The sequence below is a fragment of the Lucilia sericata genome, unplaced genomic scaffold, assembly GCF_015586225.1.
Source record: "Lucilia sericata isolate MDLA Ls3-8-SP2 unplaced genomic scaffold, ASM1558622v1 Contig000419F_arrow, whole genome shotgun sequence".
In the NCBI taxonomy this organism is placed as follows: Eukaryota; Metazoa; Arthropoda; class Insecta; order Diptera; family Calliphoridae; genus Lucilia; species Lucilia sericata.
In genome coordinates this window covers 1-23,180 of record NW_023994436.1, presented here as the reverse complement: position 1 = coordinate 23,180, position 23,180 = coordinate 1, and the positions used below count along the sequence as shown (strand labels likewise).

General features: G+C 33.9%; 2 protein-coding genes and 1 pseudogene across 3 annotated transcripts; 1 reads left to right on the top strand and 2 right to left on the bottom strand.

Moving 5' to 3' along the window:
- The first annotated feature begins 1,065 nt into the window (after positions 1–1,065).
- LOC119604705 lies at positions 1,066–9,336 on the top strand. Of its 2 annotated transcripts, none has more exons than XM_037957489.1 (5): positions 1,066–1,413; positions 1,481–1,625; positions 7,970–8,190; positions 8,247–9,050; positions 9,106–9,336. In XM_037957489.1, exons 1-5 carry the CDS (start codon positions 1,240–1,242, stop codon positions 9,280–9,282), a joined length of 1,521 nt encoding a protein of 506 aa, XP_037813417.1. In that variant the 5' UTR covers positions 1,066–1,239; the 3' UTR covers positions 9,283–9,336. The 2 variants fall into 2 exon arrangements, with proteins under 2 accessions (XP_037813417.1, XP_037813419.1); XM_037957491.1 differs by lacking the exons at positions 7,970–8,190; positions 8,247–9,050; positions 9,106–9,336 and adding exons at positions 4,295–4,509; positions 4,569–5,363; positions 5,433–5,719 and having other exon boundaries at positions 1,075–1,413.
- A 5,985-nt stretch (positions 9,337–15,321) lies between these two features.
- On the bottom strand, positions 15,322–16,519 carry LOC119604701. The gene is made up of 4 exons (XM_037957480.1): positions 16,412–16,519; positions 15,868–16,355; positions 15,554–15,809; positions 15,322–15,498 (listed from the first exon to the last, which is right to left on the bottom strand). Exons 1-4 carry the CDS (start codon positions 16,517–16,519, stop codon positions 15,322–15,324), a joined length of 1,029 nt encoding a protein of 342 aa, XP_037813408.1.
- A 2,382-nt stretch (positions 16,520–18,901) lies between these two features.
- Positions 18,902–23,177, bottom strand: LOC119604707 (annotated as a pseudogene).
- Positions 23,178–23,180: the final 3 nt, after the last annotated feature.

Sequence of the window (23,180 nt, the reverse complement as noted above, 5' to 3'; positions counted from 1 at the left end):
AGACTATAGACTATAGACTAGATAGACTAGACTATAGACTAGACTATAGACTAGACTATAGACTAGACTATAGACTAGACTATAGACTAGACTATAGACTAGACTATAGACTAGACTATAGACTAGACTATAGACTAGACTATAGACTAGACTATAGACTAGACTATAGACTAGACTATAGACTAGACTATAGACTAGACTATAGACTAGACTATAGACTAGACTATAGACTAGACTATAGACTAGACTATAGACTAGACTATAGACTAGACTATAGACTAGACTATAGACTAGACTATAGACTAGACTATAGACTAGACTATAGACTAGACTATAGACTAGACTATAGACTAGACTATAGACTAGACTATAGACTAGACTATAGACTAGACTATAGATAGACTAGTCAGAGATAGACTACAGATCAGACTGTAAACTTGACTATAGCCCAGACTAAGGCTAGATTCCAGATATTAGACTATATAAATTAAGAAACATGTTTTCCCATACCTTACAATTCCAGGTTAAGTGTGAAAGATATGAGAAATTTTAGGGACATATTAAAATAATTTCGTCATTCCAACATTGAAAGCTTATTTTAGCATTAAAAGCTCTTTATATTAATTTTACCATAGGAAACAAGTATGTAACTCCAGCGTTACCATTGAAAATGTGCGAAAAGTCGCATTAAAAGTGAATTTTGAAAAATTAAAAATAAAGTTTATTTTGAAATCATTGATATTTTCTTTCAAAAATGGATTTTTTTTTTTTTTTTGTTAATAAAAAATATGAAAAAATTGCTTGTTTTAACGAAGTTAAACACGTTTAAATTGAAAAAAGCTTATTTGCGTTTAAAAAACGATTTTTAACTTATTTTTCTATTAAGTAATTTTTAAGTATAGTTTTAGTAACCCCCCCAAAAACCGCTACAGTCAGCAATACTTATGTATGTGCTCTCTGGGAGAAAGAAAAAAAAGCTTTTTCAAACTCACCTCATTTGTTTATCAACAAAAGAAAATCTTTTATGGAACAGCTGTTGATATAGAAATTTATAATTTTTTTTACTTTTAAAGCAATCTATAAGATACATAAATGAATTGAAAATTAATTTTAAGTTTAATTTATAAAAATCGCTATACCGATTAATAACACAAAAAGAGAATCGGAGAAATAAAATTTATAATAAAATAATTTCATCATTTTTTTAAAGAAAAACAAAAAACATAATCTAAAGAAAAAATGTCAATGTTTGGAGCAGAATTTGAACAGATATGGCCCAAAGCCGGTACACAATTAAAATTAAGCGAATTTGGACGTAAACTATTGAAACAATGTGAAACAATAAAGAAGCCGGAGAACAAAGAAGTGGATGTTAATGAATTTAAAAGAAAATCTTCAAATTTTCCTTTGGAGGTAAGTTTATTAAAAAAGTTAAGAGATTTTTTCTATGAATTAATGAAAATGTTTTAAATATTTAAAGTTTGGCACAAATACTTGTCGTGTTTTAAGCCAACCAAAGGAACGTTATCCATTTATACAAAAACAAATTGCCTCCGCCTATCCGGTCATACATGAAAGGGTTTTACAATTGTATTTGGATTTCTTGGAACATAAATGTCAATATGGTAAGTACCTGTTTAAGAATGGTTGTTAAATATTGTAATTAATAATATGTTTTTGTTGTTTTAACATAATTTCACAATATATGACAATAATTTTGTTGTTGTTTAAAATAAAACAAAGTGTAGAAAGAAAGTTGCCAGATGTAAAGAACAATATTTGTAGGAATCGAAAAAAATGAAATTTTTTTAAAATTTTTAAAACTTAGACTAGACTATAAAATACACTATATTATATACTAGATTATATACCAGACTATGGACCAGACTACTATAGACTAGACTATAGACTAGACTATAGACCAGACTAGACTATAGACCAGACTAGACTATAGACTAGACTAGACTATAGACTAGATTAGACTTTAGACTAGACTAGACTATAGACTGGACTAGACTAGACTAGACTAGACTAGACTATAGACTAGACTATAGACTAGACTATAGACTAGACTAGACTATAGACTAGACTAGACTATAGACTATAGACTATAGACTGTAGACTATAGACTATAGACTATAGACTATAGACTACAGACTATAGACTATAGACTATAGACTATAGACTATAGACTATAGACTATAGACTATAGACTATAGACTATAGACTATAGACTAGACTAGACTAGACTATAGACCAGACTAGACTATAGACTAGACTAGACTACACTAGACTAGACTAGACTAGACTAGACTAGACTATAGACTAGACTAGACTAGACTATAGACTAGACTAGACTAGACTAGACTAGACTAGACTAGACTAGACTAGACTAGACTAGACTAGACTAGACTAGACTAGACTAGACTAGACTAGACTAGACTAGACTAGACTAGACTAGACTAGACTAGACTAGACTAGACTAGACTAGACTAGACTAGACTAGACTAGACTAGACTAGACTATAGACTAGACTAGACTATAGACTAAACTATAGACTAGACTATAGACTAGACTAGACTATAGACTAGACTATAGACTAGCCTATAGACTAGACTATAGACTAGCCTATAGACTAGCCTATAGACTAGACTATAGACTAGACTATAGACTAGACTATAGACTAGCCTTAGACTAGACTATCGACTAGACTATAGACTAGACTATAGACTAGACTATAGACTAGACTATAGGCTAGACTATAGGCTAGACTATAGGCTAGACTATAGACTAGACTATATGCTAGACTATAGACTAGACTTTAGACTAAACTATAGACTAGACTATAGACTAGCCTATACACTAGACTATAGACTAGACTATAGACTAGCCTATACACTAGACTATAGACTAGCCTATAGACTAGACTATAGACTAGACTTTAGACTAAACTATAGACTAGACTATAGACTAGCCTATACACTAGACTATAGACTAGACTATAGACTAGCCTATACACTAGACTATAGACTAGCCTATAGACTAGACTATAGACTAGACTATAGACTAGACTATAGACTAGACTATAGACTAGACTATAGACTAGACTATAGACTAGACTATAGACTAGACTATAGACTAGACTATAGACTAGACTATAACTAACTATAGACTAGACTATAGACTAGACTATAGACTAGACTATAGACTAGACTATAGACTAGACTATAGACTAGACTATAGACTAGACTATAGACTAGACTATAGACTAGACTATAGACTAGACTATAGACTAGAATATAGACTAGACTATAGACTAGAATATAGACTAGACTATAGACTGAATATAGACTAGACTATAGACTAGAATATAGACTAGACTATAGACTAGACTATAGACTAGACTATAGACTAGACTATAGACTAGACTATAGACTAGACTATAGACTAGACTATAGACTAGACTATAGACTAGACTATAGACTAGACTATAGACTAGACTATAGACTAGACTATAGACTAGACTATAGACTAGACTATATACTAGACTATAGACTAGACTATAGACTAGACTATAGACTAGACTATAGACTAGACTATAGACTAGACTATAGACTAGACTATAGACTAGACTATAGACTAGACTATACTAGACTATAGACTAGACTATAGACTAGACTATAGACTAGACTATAGACTAGACTATAGACTATAGACTAGACTATAGGCTAATCTATTGACTAGACTATAGACTAGTCTATTGACTAGACTATAGACTAGACTACAAAAGGAAAATTCTGAAATACAATTTTTAAAATACTATTAGAAAGTTCTGAAATACGATTGGAAATTGTGTAGACTCTAGTCCTGAATATAGAATAAAACATAGTCTGGGTTATATGCTGAAGTATAGTCTAGACTATAGAGTAGAATATAGCGTTCATGAAATTTATATGGGGATTTAATTCTTTTAAGAACGAGCGTCTTTAAACTCTAGAATTTGGTTTATTTTATCGGTTTATATAAAGAATTCATATTTGTATGTAATAAATAATGTTGAAAGACTTTACAAATCCGATTTCATTTAAAGCTTTTTAAACCACAAATAGTTTAAATATAACATTGAGATGACCACAAAACTGTTAATCGAATAAAAAGTACAGATTATTTTGGAAACTTATAACTGAATCACTGAAACTGAATTAGCTGCAATAAAGGGTTTTGATTTTCTTGCAAATTTGACTTACACTTTCTTCAGCTTATATTTCCCTCTTAATTGAAAATCCTTTTCCAGGCACTGCCCTAGAAAAAGAACTCTATGAAAAACTCTCACTGACCACTTTCATACAACGACTTCTAACACAGCGTTGTGCCAGTTTCTTTGGTCGTAATGATAAATTTTTACTGTTGTCACGTGAGCGAGGTTGCAGTGGTTTTATGGATGTGGGCAAAGCACATGAAAAACCACCTTTAATATTGAAAAATGTTTTAAGCTATGATGAAGTCAAGGTAAGCGATCACAAACCAGCTGTGAGATTATATTAATATGAAAAAATTTTCCCCTAAAGTTATCGGCTTTGTTAAGCGTTTCTTCTCATACGGAGCTGATTAACAATGGTAATCGTCAGAATTGTGGAGTAATAGAGAAAAATAAATCTCTTATAGAGAGATCGGGAGTAGTAGTGGGTATTATAGGGGCCCGTTTAACAAGAAGAGATGTTATGGAATTTCAAGATATTATTATAGCGAAAACACAAAACACTCAAGAAAATGGTTATGGTTTCGGCATAGATGAGGATACTACCAATTCTAAACATAAAGATTATCGTCGTATATGGAAACATTTTTATGAGGAGCCAGACTTTCTGTACAATCAAGTGATTAAGGATGGCAAACGTTTTGGTGCCTCGAAAAATAAAGATGATATTTTTGATAATTTAATAATGAAAAAACGTTATACTATATCCTTTGATACTCTACTGCTCGAGGCTGAGGCTAGGGCTAAGGCTGAAGAAAAACAAGCTTATGTTCATGTAGTGGGTATAGGTTTGGGTGTTTGGAAGGCAGCTGAACAACAAGAACAAATTTTTCTGCAGACCTTTACGCAAAGAGTAAAATATCTATTGCCTCAGTTACAACACATTGGAGTCTTACATTTCTCTTGGTTTTCTTTAAGCGAATGTGGTGAATTGAAAAATGGTTATGTTTTCAAATCGGAAACACATCCTCAGGGTGGTATTAAATGTTTTCTATCGAAAAGAAATCCTGCTGATAAATTAAAAACCCCAGAAAATGATAATATGCTTTTGATTATTTCTTATGCCTGGGATGGTAATGCCTTACCGGGTAATGAGTTTTGGATGGTAAATTTTAAATGATGTCTGCATATAAGTAAACTCTTTATTAAATTAATCTTTATGTTTTCTCTTTAGAAAATGTTAAAATCTACTGGTGATTCTTCTACTGCCTGCAGTACTCTGATAACTGAACTACATAATCCTCATATTAATGATGAATATGTCAATGGTGATAATTTACATGTGGCCACTGAAAAATATGGCATTATACATATAGCTGATTATGCCCAGAAAATGGTCGAATAATAATTTTTGTAGCAAATCTGTAAATATTAAATGTTTTATGTTGCAACATTCTGTTTGTGTTATTTATTGTAAATAATTTATTCTAAACATTGTGCAATATTTTTTTTAATCTAAATAAATAAGTTATTTTTTTCTTTAAACAAAAGCCTTTTAAAAAATTTCCCCTTGAAACACAGTATTCTTTCGTTCCCAAAATTCACGTTACAAACTAAAACTATATCTGGCAACTCATTTTACACAAAAAACTTTTAACCTAAAGCTTTTACACCGGCTGACTCAAATATTTGAGCTTTTCAAAACCACCCAGTTCAATACAACAAGCAACAGTGATGTGGCCAACACTCCCCTCCCACATTTACCATACTCTGGAGTATAGACTATAGTCGGGACTATAGAATATAATCAGGACTATAGTATATAATCGGGACTATAAACTATAGTCGGGGTATAGCATATAGAATATAGTCGGGACTACAGAATATAGTCGGGACTATAGACTATTGTCGGGACTATAGACTATTGTCGGGACTATAGACTATTGTCGGGACTATAGACTATTGTCGGGACTATAGACTATTGTCGGGACTATAGACTATAGTCGGGACTATAGACTATAGTCGGGACTATAGACTATAGTCGGGACTATAGACTATAGTCGGGACTATAGACTATAATCGGGACTATAGACTATAGTCGGGACTATAGACTATAGTCGGGACTATAGACTATAGTCGGGACTATAGACTATAGTCGGGACTATAGACTATAGTCGGGACTATAGACTATAGTCGGGACTATAGACTATAGTCGGGACTATAGACTATAGTCGGGACTATAGACTATAGTCGGGACTATAGTCTATAGTCGGGACTATAAACTATAGTCGGGACTATAGACTATAGTCGGGACTATAGACTAAAGTCGGGACTATAGACTATAGTCGGGACTATAGACTAAAGTCGGGACTATAGACTATAGTCGGGACTATAAACTATAGTCGGGACTATAAACTATAGTCGGGACTATAAACTATAGTCGGGACTATAGTCGAGACTATAGACTATAGTCGGGATTATAGACTATAGTCGGACTATAGCCGGGACTATAGACTATAGTCGGGACTATATACAATAGTCGGGACTATAGACGGGACTACTGACTATAGTCGGGACTATAGAATATAGTCGGGACTATAGAATATAGTCGGGACTATAGTCTAGAATATAGAATATAATCGGGACTATAGACTATAGTCGGGACTATATACTATAGTCGGGACTATATACTATAGTCGGAACTATGGACCAAAGTCGGGACTATATACTATAGTCGCAACTATAGATCATAGCATAGAGACTATATACTATAGTCGGGACTATAGACTATAGTCGGGATTATAGAATATAGTCGTGATTATAGATTATAGTCGGGACTTAGACTAAAGTCTAAACTAAAGACTATAGTCTGGACTGTATACTATAGTGTATAGACTATAATCTGGACTATAGACTATAATTTGGACTGCAGACTATAATCTGAACTATAGACTTTAATCTGAACTTTAGACTATAATCTGGACTATATTCTGGATTATAGACTATAGTCGGGACTATATACTATAATCGGAACTATGGACCAAAGTCGGGACTATATACTATAGTCGGAACTATAGATCATAGCATAGAGACTATATACTATAGTCGGGACTATAGACTATAGTCGGGATTATAGAATATAGTCGTGATTATAGATTATAGTCGGGACTAAGACTAAAGTCTAAACTAAAGACTATAGTCTGGACTGTATACTATAGTGTATAGACTATAATCTGGACTATAGACTATAATTTGGACTACAGACTATAATCTGGACTATATTCTGGATTATAGACTGTAGTATGGACTATATACTATGGTCGGAACTATGGACCATAGTCGGGACTATATACTATAGTCGGAACTATAGACCATAGTATAGAGACTATATACTATAGTCGGGACTATAGACTATAGTCGGGATTATAGAATATAGTCGTGATTATAGATTATAGTCGGGACTAAGACTAAAGTCTAAACTAAAGACTATAGTCTGGACTGTATACTACAGTGTATAGACTATAATCTAGACTATAGACTACAATTTGGACTACAGACTATAATCTGGACTATAGACTTTAATCTGAACTTTAGACTATAATCTGGACTATATTCTGGATTATAGATTGTAGTGTGGACTATAGACTCTAGTTTGCGCTATAAACTAAACTATAAACTGTATTCTTATTCTATCTAGGTTTCTTATATATTATTATTATTATTAAAATAGTTCTTTATCCAAAAATTAGTCACATATCTTCTTTAATTTAGGACATCCTCTAGAAAAACAACTCTATCCTCAACTATCTCTAACCGATTTTGTACAACGTTTGCTAAACAAACGTTGTGTGACGTTTATGGGCTCCGGTGACTTTTATCTGTTAATGTCAGGCCAAAAAGGTACAGCCATAAATAATTATATTAAAGTGGGAACACCTCAAGAAAAGGAGCCCTTAATTTTTAAAGATGTCCTCTCGTACGATGAAGCCAAGGTATTTCTTATCGTTTGTGGTATTCTATAATCTTATTAAATTCCTTAAAAAAAAAGCTTTCAGCCTTTTTATCGGTTACCTCTCTAACGGAGCTAATCAACGATGGTAATCGTAATAATAATGGTGTTATAGAAACAAATGTTAAGTCCATCGAAAGGGAAGGTATTGTAGTGGGTATTATAGGAGCTAGATTTGAAAAGCCTATGGTTATGGAATATCAAGATATTTTAATAACTAAGGAACAAAATCAAGGGAAAAGAGGTTATGGTTTTAATGGTGAAAAGCAGAACGTAGCAGAAGTTGATGACGAAACGAAAAGTGCAATTGAATACCGAAAATTATGGCAGAAATTTTACGAAAGTCCCGATTTCTTATACTCCCAAGTACCTGACAATAATCCAAGATTTACTACTTTAGCAGCGGGCAAATTCGACAATGTTTTAATGAAGAAACGTTATGCCGTAACCTTTGACACCCTGCTGCTAGAGAGCCAGGCGAGAGCAGAAAAATTTAAGAAACAAGCCTATATACATATAGTAGGCATAGGTTTGGGTGTTTGGAAAATATCTGGAGATCAAACTAAAATATTTTTGGAATGTTTTAGCCAACGTGTTAAATATTTACTGCCAAAGCTGAATAATATTGGTGCCCTACATTTCTCCTGGTTCCATATGACAGAATGGCGGGATTTGAAACATAATGGTTTTATCGAATCCAAAACACATCCCCTAGGAGGCATTCAAACTTTTTTGTCCAATCGTAATCCCAATGACAAATTACCTCAGGAATTTAAGGATATGTTATTGGTGGTGTCATATGCCTGGGATGGTAATGCTTTGCCGGGCAATGAATTTTGGGTGGTAAGTAAAGGAGTTAGATATATTGGAATATTTTATAATTTCTTAAATTTTTAAGGGTTCTTTAAGTGGATCCAATGATCCTTCTACTGCCTGCAGTACCTTAATATCAGAACTTCATAATCCTCACATTAATGAGGAGTATGTTAATGGTAAAAATTTACATATTGCATCGGGGGAATATGGTATCTTGCATATACAGGAGTTTACCAAGAAAGTTTTGGAAAGAGAGTAAAGTTTTCTAATGGAAATATTTAAATTTATTTGATAAATAAAGAAACTACTTAATGAAAAATCCAAACTGTTGTAGTGATTAATTTGGGAGTAAATAAAGTTCTATAATTAGGCTATAGATTATAGTCTGGACTATAGACTATAGTCTGGACTATAGACTATAGTCTGGACTATAGACTATAGTCTGGACTATAGGCTATAGTCTGGACTATAGGCTATATTCTGGCTATAGTATGGACTATAGACTCGACTATAGACTATTATCTGGATTATAAACTATAGTCCGGACTATAGACTATAGTTGGGACTATATACTATAGTCGAAACTATAGACTATAGTCGGGATTATATACTAAAGTCGGAACTATAGACTATAGTCGCGACTATATACTATATGCGAAACTATATACTATAGTAGGGACTATAGACTATAGTCGGGACTATAGACTATAGCCGGGAATATAGACTATAGTCGGGACTATATACAATAGTCGCGACAATAGACTATAGTCGGGACTGTAGAGTATATCTCGGTACTATAGATTATAGTCTCGACTATAAGCTATAGTTTGAACTATTGACTACAGTCTGGACTATAGACTATTGTATGGACCACAGACCATAATCTGGACTATAGTCTGTAGTCTGGACTATAGTCTGTAGTCTGGACTATAGACTAAAGTCTGGACTATAGACTATAGTCTGCACTATAGACTATAGTCTGCACTATAGACTATAGTCTGTAGTCTGGACTATAGTCTGGATTATAGTCTATAGTCAGGACTACAGACTATAGTCTGGGCTATAGACTACAGCCTGGACCATAGACTATAGTCTGGACTATTGACTATAGTCTGGACTATTGACTTCAGTCTGGACTATTGATTATAGTCTGGAATATAGACCATAGCCTGGAATATGGACCATAGTCTGGACTACAGACTATAGTCTGAACTATAGACTATAGTCTGGACAATATACTATAGTCTGGACTATAGTCTATAGTCTGGACTATAGTCTATAGTTCAGACTATAGTCTATAGTTCAGACTATAGTCTATAGTTCAGACTATAGACTATAGTCTCGACTATACACTATAGTCTGAACTATAGACTATATTCTGGACTATACGCCATAGTCTGGACACTATAGAGTACAATATATACTATGCATTTGGACTAATATAAATTCCATGTTTTTTGGGGGAAAATTTAATCCCATATTTTCTTAAAAAAATAAACTGGCAACACCTATAAAACAGATGCCGGCTGATAAGAAAGTTTAATGAAAGTATTTGTATGAGTTGCATTAACTGTATTTGTGAAATAAGGCATGTATACATATAAATATATAGTATAGATTTTTTGGAACCAAAAACAACAATGGAATAAATGAAGTATGTATGTGAAACTTATTCAAGAAACAGATACCAAAAACAAACGTTCTTACGCAGTTACAGAGAACAACATAAACAATAAAGAGTTAATAATCAAAATAAAAACCAATTTTTTTATTAGATACCGAAATTATTATCGATCAGTATTTTGAATTTATTATTATCGGAAAAAAAAATGTCTATATTTGGCAGAGAATTTGAAAAAGATTGGCCTTTATATGATTTCACTAAAAATCTAACAAATTTTGGTTATGAACTTTTACAAAAATGTTTGAGCGTAGAAAAACCAAAAATAAAAAAATTGAAATTTTGGAATTTCTACAAAAATCGGAGGAATTTCCTGTAGAGGTAAGTTAAACCTTAAAAAATTTTTTCATAAATCGAGAATTTTTTAAGAATTTTTGTTAACAGTTTCCCGTAAATACATGTCGTGTAAAATCGCAAAAAATCGAACGTCTTCCCTTTATACTTCGGCAAATTGAATCTGCCTATCCGGTAGTACATGAAAAGGTGGTGTATTTGATAATAGATTTTCTGGAGCACAAATTAAAGTATGGTAAGTTTTAAAAGACATGGCAACTTTAAAAGAAAAGCTTTTTTGTAGGTGAAAATTTAAATCACAAAAATCCCCTATTAACATTTACTATAGTGGGGACTACAGACTTTAGTGGGGACTATAGACTATAGTCGGGACTATAAACTATAGTCGGGACTATAGACTATAGTCGAGGCTATAGTTGGGACTATAGATTATAGTCGAGTCTAGAGACTATTGTCGGGACTATAGACTAGTGTCTGGACTATAGACTATCGCCTGGACTATAAACTATATTCGGTCTATATAGTCGGGGCTATAGACTATAGTCGGGACTATAGACTATAGTCGGGACTATAGTCGGGACTATAGACTATAGTCGGGACTATAGTCGGGACTACAGACTAGTCAGGACGGGATTAAAGACTATAGTCGGGACTCCAGACTAGTCAGGACGGAACTAAAGACTATAGTCGGGACTATAGTCTATAGTTGGGACTATAAACTATAGTTGGGACTATAAACTATAGTCGGGACTATAGACTATAGTCGGGACTATAGACTATAGTCGGGACTATAGACTATAGTCGGGACTATAGACTATAGTCGGGACTATAGACTATAGTCGGGACTATAGACTATAGTCGGGACTATAGACTATAGTCGGGACTATAGACTATAGTCGGGACTATAGACTATAGTCGGGACTATAGACTATAGTCGGGACTATAGACTATAGTCAGGACTATAGACTATAGTCAGGACTATAGACTACAGTCGGGACTATAGACTATAGTCGGGACTATAGACTACAGTCGGGACTATAGACTATAGTCGGGACTATAGACTTTAGTCGGGACTATAGACTATAGTCGGGACTATAGACTATAGTCGGGACTATAGACTATAGTCGGGACTGTAGACTATAGTCGGGACTATAGACTATAGTCGGGACTATAGACTATAGTCGGGACTATAGACTATAGTCGGGACTATAGACTATAGTCGGGACTATAGACTATAGTCGGGACTATAGACTATAGTCGGGACTATAGACTATAGTCGGGACTATAGACTATAGTCGGGACTATAGACTATAGTCGGGACTATAGACTATAGTCGGGACTATAGTCTATAGTCCCGACTATAGTCTATAGTCCCGACTATAGTCTAAGTCCGACTATAGTCTTAGTCCCGACTAAGTCTATAGTCCCGACTATGTCTATAGTCCCGACTATAGTCTAGAGTCCGACTATAGTAGCCCGACTATAGTCTACAGTCCCGACTATAGTCTATAGTCCCGACTATAGTCTATAGTCCCGACTATAGTCTATAGTCCCGACTAAAGTCTATAGTCCCGACTATAGTCTATAGTCCCGACTGTAGTCTATAGTCCCGACTATAGTCTATAGTCCCGACTGTAGTCTATAGTCCTGACTATAGTCTATAGTCCTGACTATAGTCTATAGTCCCGACTATAGTCTATAGTCCCGACTATAGTCTATAGTCCCGACTATAGTCTATAGTCCCGACTATAGTCTATAGTCCCGACTATAGTCTATAGTCCCGACTATAGTCTATAGTCCCGACTATAGTCTATAGTCCCGACTATAGTCTATAGTCCCGACTATAGTCTATAGTCCCGACTATAGTCTATAGTCCCGACTATAGTTTATAGTCCCAACTATAGTTTATAGTCCCAACTATAGACTATAGTCCCGACTATAGTCTTTAGTTCCGTCCTGACTAGTCTGGAGTCCCGACTATAGTCTTTAATCCGTCCTGACTAGTCTGTAGTCCCGACTATAGTCCCGACTATAGTCTATAGTCCCGACTATAGTCCCGACTATAGTCTATAGTCCCGACTATAGTCTATAGCCCCGACTATATAGACCGAATATAGTTTATAGTCCAGGCGATAGTCTATAGTCCAGACACTAGTCTATAGTCCCGACAATAGTCTCTAGACTCGACTATAATCTATAGTCCCAACTATAGCCTCGACTATAGTCTATAGTCCCGACTATAGTTTATAGTCCCGACTATAGTCTATAGTCCCCACTAAAGTCTGTAGTCCCCACTATAGTAAATGTTAATAGGGGATTTTTGTGATTTAAATTTTCACCTACAAAAAAGCTTTTCTCTTTTAAAGTTGCCATGTCTTTTAAAACTTACCATACTTTAATTTGTGCTCCAGAAAATCTATTATCAAATACACCACCTTTTCATGTACTACCGGATAGGCAGATTCAATTTGCCGAAGTATAAAGGGAAGACGTTCGATTTTTTGCGATTTTACACGACATGTATTTACGGGAAACTGTTAACAAAAATTCTTAAAAATTCTCGATTTATGAAAAAATTTTTAAGGTTTAACTTACCTCTACAGGAAATTCCTCCGATTTTTGTAGAAATTCCAAAATTTCAATTTTTTTATTTTTTGGTTTTTCTACGCTCAAACATTTTTGTAAAAGTTCATAACCAAAATTTGTTAGATTTTTAGTGAAATCATATAAAGGCCAATCTTTTTCAAATTCTCTGCCAAATATAGACATTTTTTTTCCGATAATAATATTCAAATACTGATCGATAATAATTTCGGTATCTAATAAAAAATTGGTTTTTATTTTGATTATTAACTCTTTATTGTTTATGTTGTTCTCTGTAACTGCGTAAGAACGTTTGTTTTTGGTATCTGTTTCTTGAATAAGTTTCACATACATACTTCATTTATTCCATTGTTGTTTTTGGTTCCAAAAATCTATACTATATATTTATGTATACATGCCTTATTTCACAAATACAGTTAATGCAACTCATACAAATACTTTCATTAAACTTTCTTATCAGCCGGCATCTGTTTTATAGGTGTTGCCAGTTTATTTTTTTAAGAAAAAATGGGATTAAATTTTCCCCCAAAAAACATGGAATTTATATTAGTCCAAATGCATATATATTGTACTCTAGTGTCCAGACTATGGCGTATAGTCCAGAATATAGTCTATAGTTCAGACTATAGTGTATAGTCGAGACTATAGTCTATAGTCTGAACTATAGACTATAGTCTGAACTATAGACTATAGTCTGAACTATAGACTATAGTCCAGACTATAGACTATAGTCCAGACTATAGTATATTGTCCAGACTATAGTCTATAGTTCAGACTATAGTCTGTAGTCCAGACTATGGTCCATATTCCAGGCTATGGTCTATATTCCAGACTATAATCAATAGTCCAGACTGAAGTCAATAGTCCAGACTATAGTCAATAGTCCAGACTATAGTCTATGGTCCAGGCTGTAGTCTATAGCCCAGACTATAGTCTGTAGTCCTGACTATAGACTATAATCCAGACTATAGTCCAGACTACAGACTATAGTCTATAGTGCAGACTATAGTCTATAGTGCAGACTATAGTCTATAGTCCAGACTTTAGTCTATAGTCCAGACTACAGACTATAGTCCAGACTACAGACTATAGTCCAGATTATGGTCTGTGGTCCATACAATAGTCTATAGTCCAGACTGTAGTCAATAGTTCAAACTATAGCTTATCGAGACTATAATCTATAGTACCGAGATATACTCTACAGTCCCGACTATAGTCTATTGTCGCGACTATTGTATATAGTCCCGACTATAGTCTATATTCCCGGCTATAGTCTATAGTCCCGACTATAGTCTATAGTCCCTACTATAGTATATAGTTTCGCATATAGTATATAGTCGCGACTATAGTCTATAGTTCCGACTTTAGTATATAATCCCGACTATAGTCTATAGTTTCGACTATAGTATATAGTCCCAACTATAGTCTATAGTCCGGACTATAGTTTATAATCCAGATAATAGTCTATAGTCGAGTCTATAGTCCATACTATAGCCAGAATATAGCCTATAGTCCAGACTATAGCCTATAGTCCAGACTATAGTCTATAGTCCAGACTATAGTCTATAGTCCAGACTATAGTCTATAGTCCAGACTATAATCTATAGCCTAATTATAGAACTTTATTTACTCCCAAATTAATCACTACAACAGTTTGGATTTTTCATTAAGTAGTTTCTTTATTTATCAAATAAATTTAAATATTTCCATTAGAAAACTTTACTCTCTTTCCAAAACTTTCTTGGTAAACTCCTGTATATGCAAGATACCATATTCCCCCGATGCAATATGTAAATTTTTACCATTAACATACTCCTCATTAATGTGAGGATTATGAAGTTCTGATATTAAGGTACTGCAGGCAGTAGAAGGATCATTGGATCCACTTAAAGAACCCTTAAAAATTTAAGAAATTATAAAATATTCCAATATATCTAACTCCTTTACTTACCACCCAAAATTCATTGCCCGGCAAAGCATTACCATCCCAGGCATATGACACCACCAATAACATATCCTTAAATTCCTGAGGTAATTTGTCATTGGGATTACGATTGGACAAAAAAGTTTGAATGCCTCCTAGGGGATGTGTTTTGGATTCGATAAAACCATTATGTTTCAAATCCCGCCATTCTGTCATATGGAACCAGGAGAAATGTAGGGCACCAATATTATTCAGCTTTGGCAGTAAATATTTAACACGTTGGCTAAAACATTCCAAAAATATTTTAGTTTGATCTCCAGATATTTTCCAAACACCCAAACCTATGCCTACTATATGTATAGGCTTGTTTCTTAAATTTTTCTGCTCTCGCCTGGCTCTCTAGCAGCAGGGTGTCAAAGGTTACGGCATAACGTTTCTTCATTAAAACATTGTCGAATTTGCCCGCTGCTAAAGTAGTAAATCTTGGATTATTGTCAGGTACTTGGGAGTATAAGAAATCGGGACTTTCGTAAAATTTCTGCCATAATTTTCGGTATTCAATTGCACTTTTCGTTTCGTCATCAACTTCTGCTACGTTCTGCTTTTCACCATTAAAACCATAACCTCTTTTCCCTTGATTTTGTTCCTTAGTTATTAAAATATCTTGATATTCCATAACCATAGGCTTTTCAAATCTAGCTCCTATAATACCCACTACAATACCTTCCCTTTCGATGGACTTAACATTTGTTTCTATAACACCATTATTATTACGATTACCATCGTTGATTAGCTCCGTTAGAGAGGTAACCGATAAAAAGGCTGAAAGCTTTTTTTTTAAGGAATTTAATAAGATTATAGAATACCACAAACGATAAGAAATACCTTGGCTTCATCGTACGAGAGGACATCTTTAAAAATTAAGGGCTCCTTTTCTTGAGGTGTTCCCACTTTAATATAATTATTTATGGCTGTACCTTTTTGGCCTGACATTAACAGATAAAAGTCACCGGAGCCCATAAACGTCACACAACGTTTGTTTAGCAAACGTTGTACAAATCGGTTAGAGATAGTTGAGGATAGAGTTGTTTTTCTAGAGGATGTCCTAAATTAAAGAAGATATGTGACTAATTTTTGGATAAAGAACTATTTTAATAATAATAATATATAGAAACCTAGATAGAATAAGAATACAGTTTATAGTTTAGTTTATAGCGCAAACTAGAGTCTATAGTCCACACTACAATCTATAATCCAGAATATAGTCCAGATTATAGTCTAAAGTTCAGATTAAAGTCTATAGTCCAGATTATAGTCTGTAGTCCAAATTGTAGTCTATAGTCTAGATTATAGTCTATACACTGTAGTATACAGTCCAGACTATAGTCTTTAGTTTAGACTTTAGTCTTAGTCCCGACTATAATCTATAATCACGACTATATTCTATAATCCCGACTATAGTCTATAGTCCCGACTATAGTATATAGTCTCTATACTATGGTCTATAGTTCCGACTATAGTATATAGTCCCGACTATGGTCCATAGTTCCGACCATAGTATATAGTCCATACTACAGTCTATAATCCAGAATATAGTCCAGATTATAGTCTGTAGTCCAAATTATAGTCTATAGTCCAGATTATAGTCTATACACTATAGTATACAGTCCAGACTATAGTCTTTAGTTTAGACTTTAGTCTTAGTCCCGACTATAATCTATAATCACGACTATATTCTATAATCCCGACTATAGTCTATAGTCCCGACTATAGTATATAGTCTCTATGCTATGATCTATAGTTCCGACTATAGTATATAGTCCCGACTTTGGTCCATAGTTCCGATTATAGTATATAGTCCCGACTATAGTCTATAATCCAGAATATAGTCCAGATTATAGTCTAAAGTTCAGATTAAAGTCTATAGTTCAGATTATAGTCTGCAGTCCAAATTATAGTCTATAGTCCAGATTATAGTCTATACACTATAGTATACAGTCCAGACTATAGTCTTTAGTTTAGACTTTAGTCTAAGTCCCGACTATAATCTATAATCACGACTATATTCTATAATCCCGACTATAGTCTATAGTCCCGACTATAGTATATAGTCTCTATGCTATGATCTATAGTTGCGACTATAGTATATAGTCCCGACTTTGGTCCATAGTTCCGACTATAGTATATAGTCCCGACTATAGTATATAGTCCCGACTATAGTCTATAGTCCCGATTATATTCTATATTCTAGACTATAGTCCCGACTATATTCTATAGTCCCGACTATATTCTATAGTCCCGACTATAGTCAGTAGTCCCGTCTATAGTCCCGACTATTGTATATAGTCCCGACTATAGTCTATAGTCCCGGCTATAGTCCGACTATAGTCTATAATCCCGACTATAGTCTATAGTCTCGACTATAGTCCCGACTATAGTTTTAGTCCCGACTATAGTTTATAGTCCCGACTATAGTTTATAGTCCCGACTATAGTCTATAGTCCCGACTTTAGTCTATAGTCCCGACTATAGTCTATAGTCCCGACTTTAGTCTATAGTCCCGACTATAGTCTATAGTCCCGACTATAGTTTATAGTCCCGACTATAGACTATAGTCCCGACTATAGTCTATAGTCCCGACTATAGTCTATAGTCCCGACTATAGTCTATAGTCCCGACTATAGTCTATAGTCCCGACTATAGTCTATAGTCCCGACTATAGTCTATAGTCCCGACTATAGTCTATAGTCCCGACTATAGTCTATAGTCCCGACTATAGTCTATAGTCCCGATTATAGTCTATAGTCCCGACTATAGTCTATAGTCCCGACTATAGTCTATAGTCCCGACTATAGTCTATAGTCCCGACTATAGTCTATAGTCCCGACAATAGTCTATAGTCCCGACAATAGTCTATAGTCCCGACAATAGTCTATAGTCCCGACAATAGTCTATAGTCCCGACAATAGTCTATAGTCCCGACTATATTCTGTAGTCCCGACTATATTCTATATGCTATACCCCGACTATAGTTTATAGTCCCGATTATATACTATAGTCCTGATTATATTCTATAGTCCCGACTATAGTCTATACTCCAGAGTATGGTAAATGTGGGAGGGGAGTGTTGGCCACATCACTGTTGCTTGTTGTATTGAACTGGGTGGTTTTGAAAAGCTCAAATATTTGAGTCAGCCGGTGTAAAAGCTTTAGGTTAAAAGTTTTTTGTGTAAAATGAGTTGCCAGATATAGTTTTAGTTTGTAACGTGAATTTTGGGAACGAAAGAATACTGTGTTTCAAGGGGAAATTTTTTAAAAGGCTTTTGTTTAAAGAAAAAATAACTTATTTATTTAGATTAAAAAAAATATTGCACAATGTTTAGAATAAATTATTTACAATAAATAACACAAACAGAATGTTGCAACATAAAACATTTAATATTTACAGATTTGCTACAAAAATTATTATTCGACCATTTTCTGGGCATAATCAGCTATATGTATAATGCCATATTTTTCAGTGGCCACATGTAAATTATCACCATGACTAGTCATCTTAAATTGAGGATTATGTAGTTCAGTTATCAGAGTACGCAGGCAGTAGAAGAATCACCAGTAGATTTTAACATTTTCTAAAGAGAAACATAAAGATTATTTAAATAAAGAGGTTTACTTATATGCAGACATCATTTAAAATTTACCATCCAAAACTCATTACCCGGTAAGGGCATTACCACCCAGGCATAAGAAATAATCAAAAGCATATTATCATTTTCTGGTTTTTAATTTATCAGCAGGATTTCTTTTCGATAGAAAACATTTAATACCACCCTGAGGATGTGTTTCCGATTTGAAAACATAACCATTTTTCAATTCACCACATTCGCTTAAAGAAAACCAAGAGAAATGTAAGACTCCAATGTGTTGTAACTGAGGCAATAGAATTTTACTCTTTGCGTAAAGGTCTGCAGAAAAATTTGTTCTTGTGTTCAGCTGCCTTCCAAACACCCAAACCTATACCCACTACATGAACATAGCTTGTTTTTCTTCAGCCTTAGCCCTAGCCTCAGCCTCGAGCAGTAGAGTATCAAAGGATATAGTTATAACGTTTTTTCATTATTAAATTATCAAAAATATCATCTTTATTTTTCGAGGCACCAAAACGTTTGCCATCCTTAATCACTTGATTGTACAGAAAGTCTGGCTCCTCATAAAAATGTTTCCATATACGACGATAATCTTTATGTTTAGAATTGGTAGTATCCTCATCTATGCCGAAACCATAACCATTTCTTGAGTGTTTTGTGTTTCGCTAATATAATCTTGAAATTCCATAACATCTCTTCTTGTTAAACGGGCCCCTATAATACCCACTACTACTCCCGATCTCTCTATAAGAGATTTATTTTTCTCTATTACTCCACAATTCTGACGATTACCATTGTTAATCAGCTCCGTATGAGAAGAAACGCTTAACAAAGCCGATAACTTTAGGGGAAAATTTTTTCATATTAATATAATCTCACAGCTGGTTTGTGATCGCTTACCTTGACTTCATCATAGCTTAAAACATTTTTCAATATTAAAGGTGGTTTTTCATGTGCTTTGCCCACATCCATAAAACCACTGCAACCTCGCTCACGTGACAACAGTAAAAATTTATCATTACGACCAAAGAAACTGGCACAACGCTGTGTTAGAAGTCGTTGTATGAAAGTGGTCAGTGAGAGTTTTTCATAGAGTTCTTTTTCTAGGGCAGTGCCTGGAAAAGGATTTTCAATTAAGAGGGAAATATAAGCTGAAGAAAGTGTAAGTCAAATTTGCAAGAAAATCAAAACCCTTTATTGCAGCTAATTCAGTTTCAGTGATTCAGTTATAAGTTTCCAAAATAATCTGTACTTTTTATTCGATTAACAGTTTTGTGGTCATCTCAATGTTATATTTAAACTATTTGTGGTTTAAAAAGCTTTAAATGAAATCGGATTTGTAAAGTCTTTCAACATTATTTATTACATACAATATGAATTCTTTATATAAACCGATAAAATAAACCAAATTCTAGAGTTTAAAGACGCTCGTTCTTAAAAGAATTAAATCCCCATATAAATTTCATGAACGCTATATTCTACTCTATAGTCTAGACTATACTTCAGCATATAACCCAGACTATGTTTTATTCTATATTCAGGACTAGAGTCTACACAATTTCCAATCGTATTTCAGAACTTTCTAATAGTATTTTAAAAATTGTATTTCAGAATTTTCCTTTTGTAGTCTAGTCTATAGTCTAGTCAATAGACTAGTCTATAGTCTAGTCAATAGATTAGCCTATAGTCTAGTCTATAGTCTATAGTCTAGTCTATAGTCTAGTCTATAGTCTAGTCTATAGTCTAGTCTATAGTCTAGTATATAGTCTAGTCTATAGTCTAGTCTATAGTCTAGTCTATAGTCTAGTCTATAGTCTAGTCTATAGTCTAGTCTATAGTCTAGTCTATAGTCTAGTCTATAGTCTAGTATATAGTCTAGTCTATAGTCTAGTCTATAGTCTAGTCTATAGTCTAGTCTATAGTCTAGTCTATAGTCTAGTCTATAGTCTAGTCTATAGTCTAGTCTATAGTCTAGTCTATAGTCTAGTCTATAGTCTAGTCTATAGTCTAGTCTATAGTCTAGTCTATAGTCTAGTCTATATTCTAGTCTATAGTCTAGTCTATATTCTAGTCTATAGTCTAGTCTATATTCTAGTCTATAGTCTAGTCTATATTCTAGTCTATAGTCTAGTCTATAGTCTAGTCTATAGTCTAGTCTATAGTCTAGTCTATAGTCTAGTCTATAGTCTAGTCTATCTAGTCTATAGTCTAGTCTATAGTCTAGTCTATAGTCTAGTCTATAGTCTAGTCTATAGTCTAGTCTATAGTCTAGTCTATAGTCTAGTCTATAGTCTAGTCTATAGTCTAGTCTATAGTCTAGTCTATAGTCTAGTCTATAGTCTAGTCTATAGTCTAGTCTATAGTCTAGTCTATAGGCTAGTCTATAGTCTAGTGTATAGGCTAGTCTATAGTCTAGTCTATAGTCTAGTGTATAGGCTAGTCTATAGTCTAGTCTATAGTTTAGTCTAAAGTCTAGTCTATAGTCTAGTCTATAGGCTAGTCTATAGTCTAGTGTATAGGCTAGTCTATAGTCTAGTCTATAGTCTAGTGTATAGGCTAGTCTATAGTCTAGTCTATAGTTTAGTCTAAAGTCTAGTCTATAGTCTAGCATATAGTCTAGTCTATAGTCTAGCCTATAGTCTAGCCTATAGTCTAGCCTATAGTCTAGTCTATAGTCTAGTCTATAGTCTAGTCTATAGTCTAGTCTATAGTCTAGTCTATAGGCTAGTCTATAGTCTAGTCTATAGTCTAGTCTATAGTCTAGTCTATAGGCTAGTCTATAGGCTAGTCTATAGTCTAGTCTATAGGCTAGTCTATAGTCTAGTCTATAGTCTAGTCTAGTCTATAGTCTAGTCTATAGTTTAGTCTATAGTCTAGTCTAGTCTATAGTCTAGTCTAGTCTAGTCTAGTCTAGTCTAGTCTAGTCTAGTCTAGTCTAGTCTAGTCTAGTCTAGTCTAGTCTAGTCTAGTCTAGTCTAGTCTAGTCTAGTCTAGTCTAGTCTAGTCTAGTCTAGTCTAGTCTAGTCTAGTCTAGTCTAGTCTAGTCTAGTCTAGTCTAGTCTAGTCTATAGTCTAGTCTAGTCTAGTCTATATAGTCTAGTCTAGTCTAGTCTAGTCTAGTCTAGTGTAGTCTAGTCTAGTCTATAGTCTAGTCTGGTCTATAGTCTAGTCTAGTCTAGTCTATAGTCTATAGTCTATAGTCTATAGTCTATAGTCTATAGTCTATAGTCTATATAGTCTATAGTCTATAGTCTATAGTCTGTAGTCTATAGTCTATAGTCTATAGTCTATAGTCTACAGTCTATAGTCTATAGTCTATAGTCTAGTCTAGTCTATAGTCTAGTCTAGTCTATAGTCTAGTCTATAGTCTAGTCTATAGTCTAGTCTAGTCTAGTCTAGTCTAGTCCAGTCTATAGTCTAGTCTAGTCTAAAGTCTAATCTAGTCTATAGTCTAGTCTAGTCTATAGTCTAGTCTGGTCTATAGTCTAGTCTGGTCTATAGTCTATAGTCTAGTCTATAGTAGTCTGGTCCATAGTCTGGTATATAATCGTATATAATATAGTGTATTTTATAGTCTAGTCTAAGTTTTAAAAATTTTAAAAAAATTTCATTTTTTTCGATTCCTACAAATATTGTTCTTTACATCTGGCAACTTTCTTTCTACACTTTGTTTTATTTTAAACAACAACAAAATTATTGTCATATATTGTGAAATTATGTTAAAACAACAAAAACATATTATTAATTACAATATTTAACAACCATTCTTAAACAGGTACTTACCATATTGACATTTATGTTCCAAGAAATCCAAATACAATTGTAAAACCCTTTCATGTATGACCGGATAGGCGGAGGCAATTTGTTTTTGTATAAATGGATAACGTTCCTTTGGTTGGCTTAAAACACGACAAGTATTTGTGCCAAACTTTAAATATTTAAAACATTTTCATTAATTCATAGAAAAAATCTCTTAACTTTTTTAATAAACTTACCTCCAAAGGAAA

Excerpts from the sequence above, each read along its gene's own strand:
- LOC119604705 (XM_037957489.1), top strand. The coding sequence starts at position 1,240 with ATGTCAATGTTTGGAGCAGAATTTGAACAGATATGGCCCAAAGCCGGT. Across the intron at positions 1,626-7,969 it reads GGAACATAAATGTCAATATG|GACATCCTCTAGAAAAACAA; the intron begins GTAAGTACCTGT and ends TCTTTAATTTAG. Across the intron at positions 9,051-9,105 it reads CGGGCAATGAATTTTGGGTG|GGTTCTTTAAGTGGATCCAA; the intron begins GTAAGTAAAGGA and ends TAAATTTTTAAG.
- LOC119604701 (XM_037957480.1), bottom strand. The coding sequence starts at position 16,519 with ATGTCAGGCCAAAAAGGTACAGCCATAAATAATTATATTAAAGTGGGA. Across the intron at positions 16,356-16,411 it reads TCTCGTACGATGAAGCCAAG|CTTTCAGCCTTTTTATCGGT; the intron begins GTATTTCTTATC and ends TTAAAAAAAAAG. Across the intron at positions 15,499-15,553 it reads CGGGCAATGAATTTTGGGTG|GGTTCTTTAAGTGGATCCAA; the intron begins GTAAGTAAAGGA and ends TAAATTTTTAAG.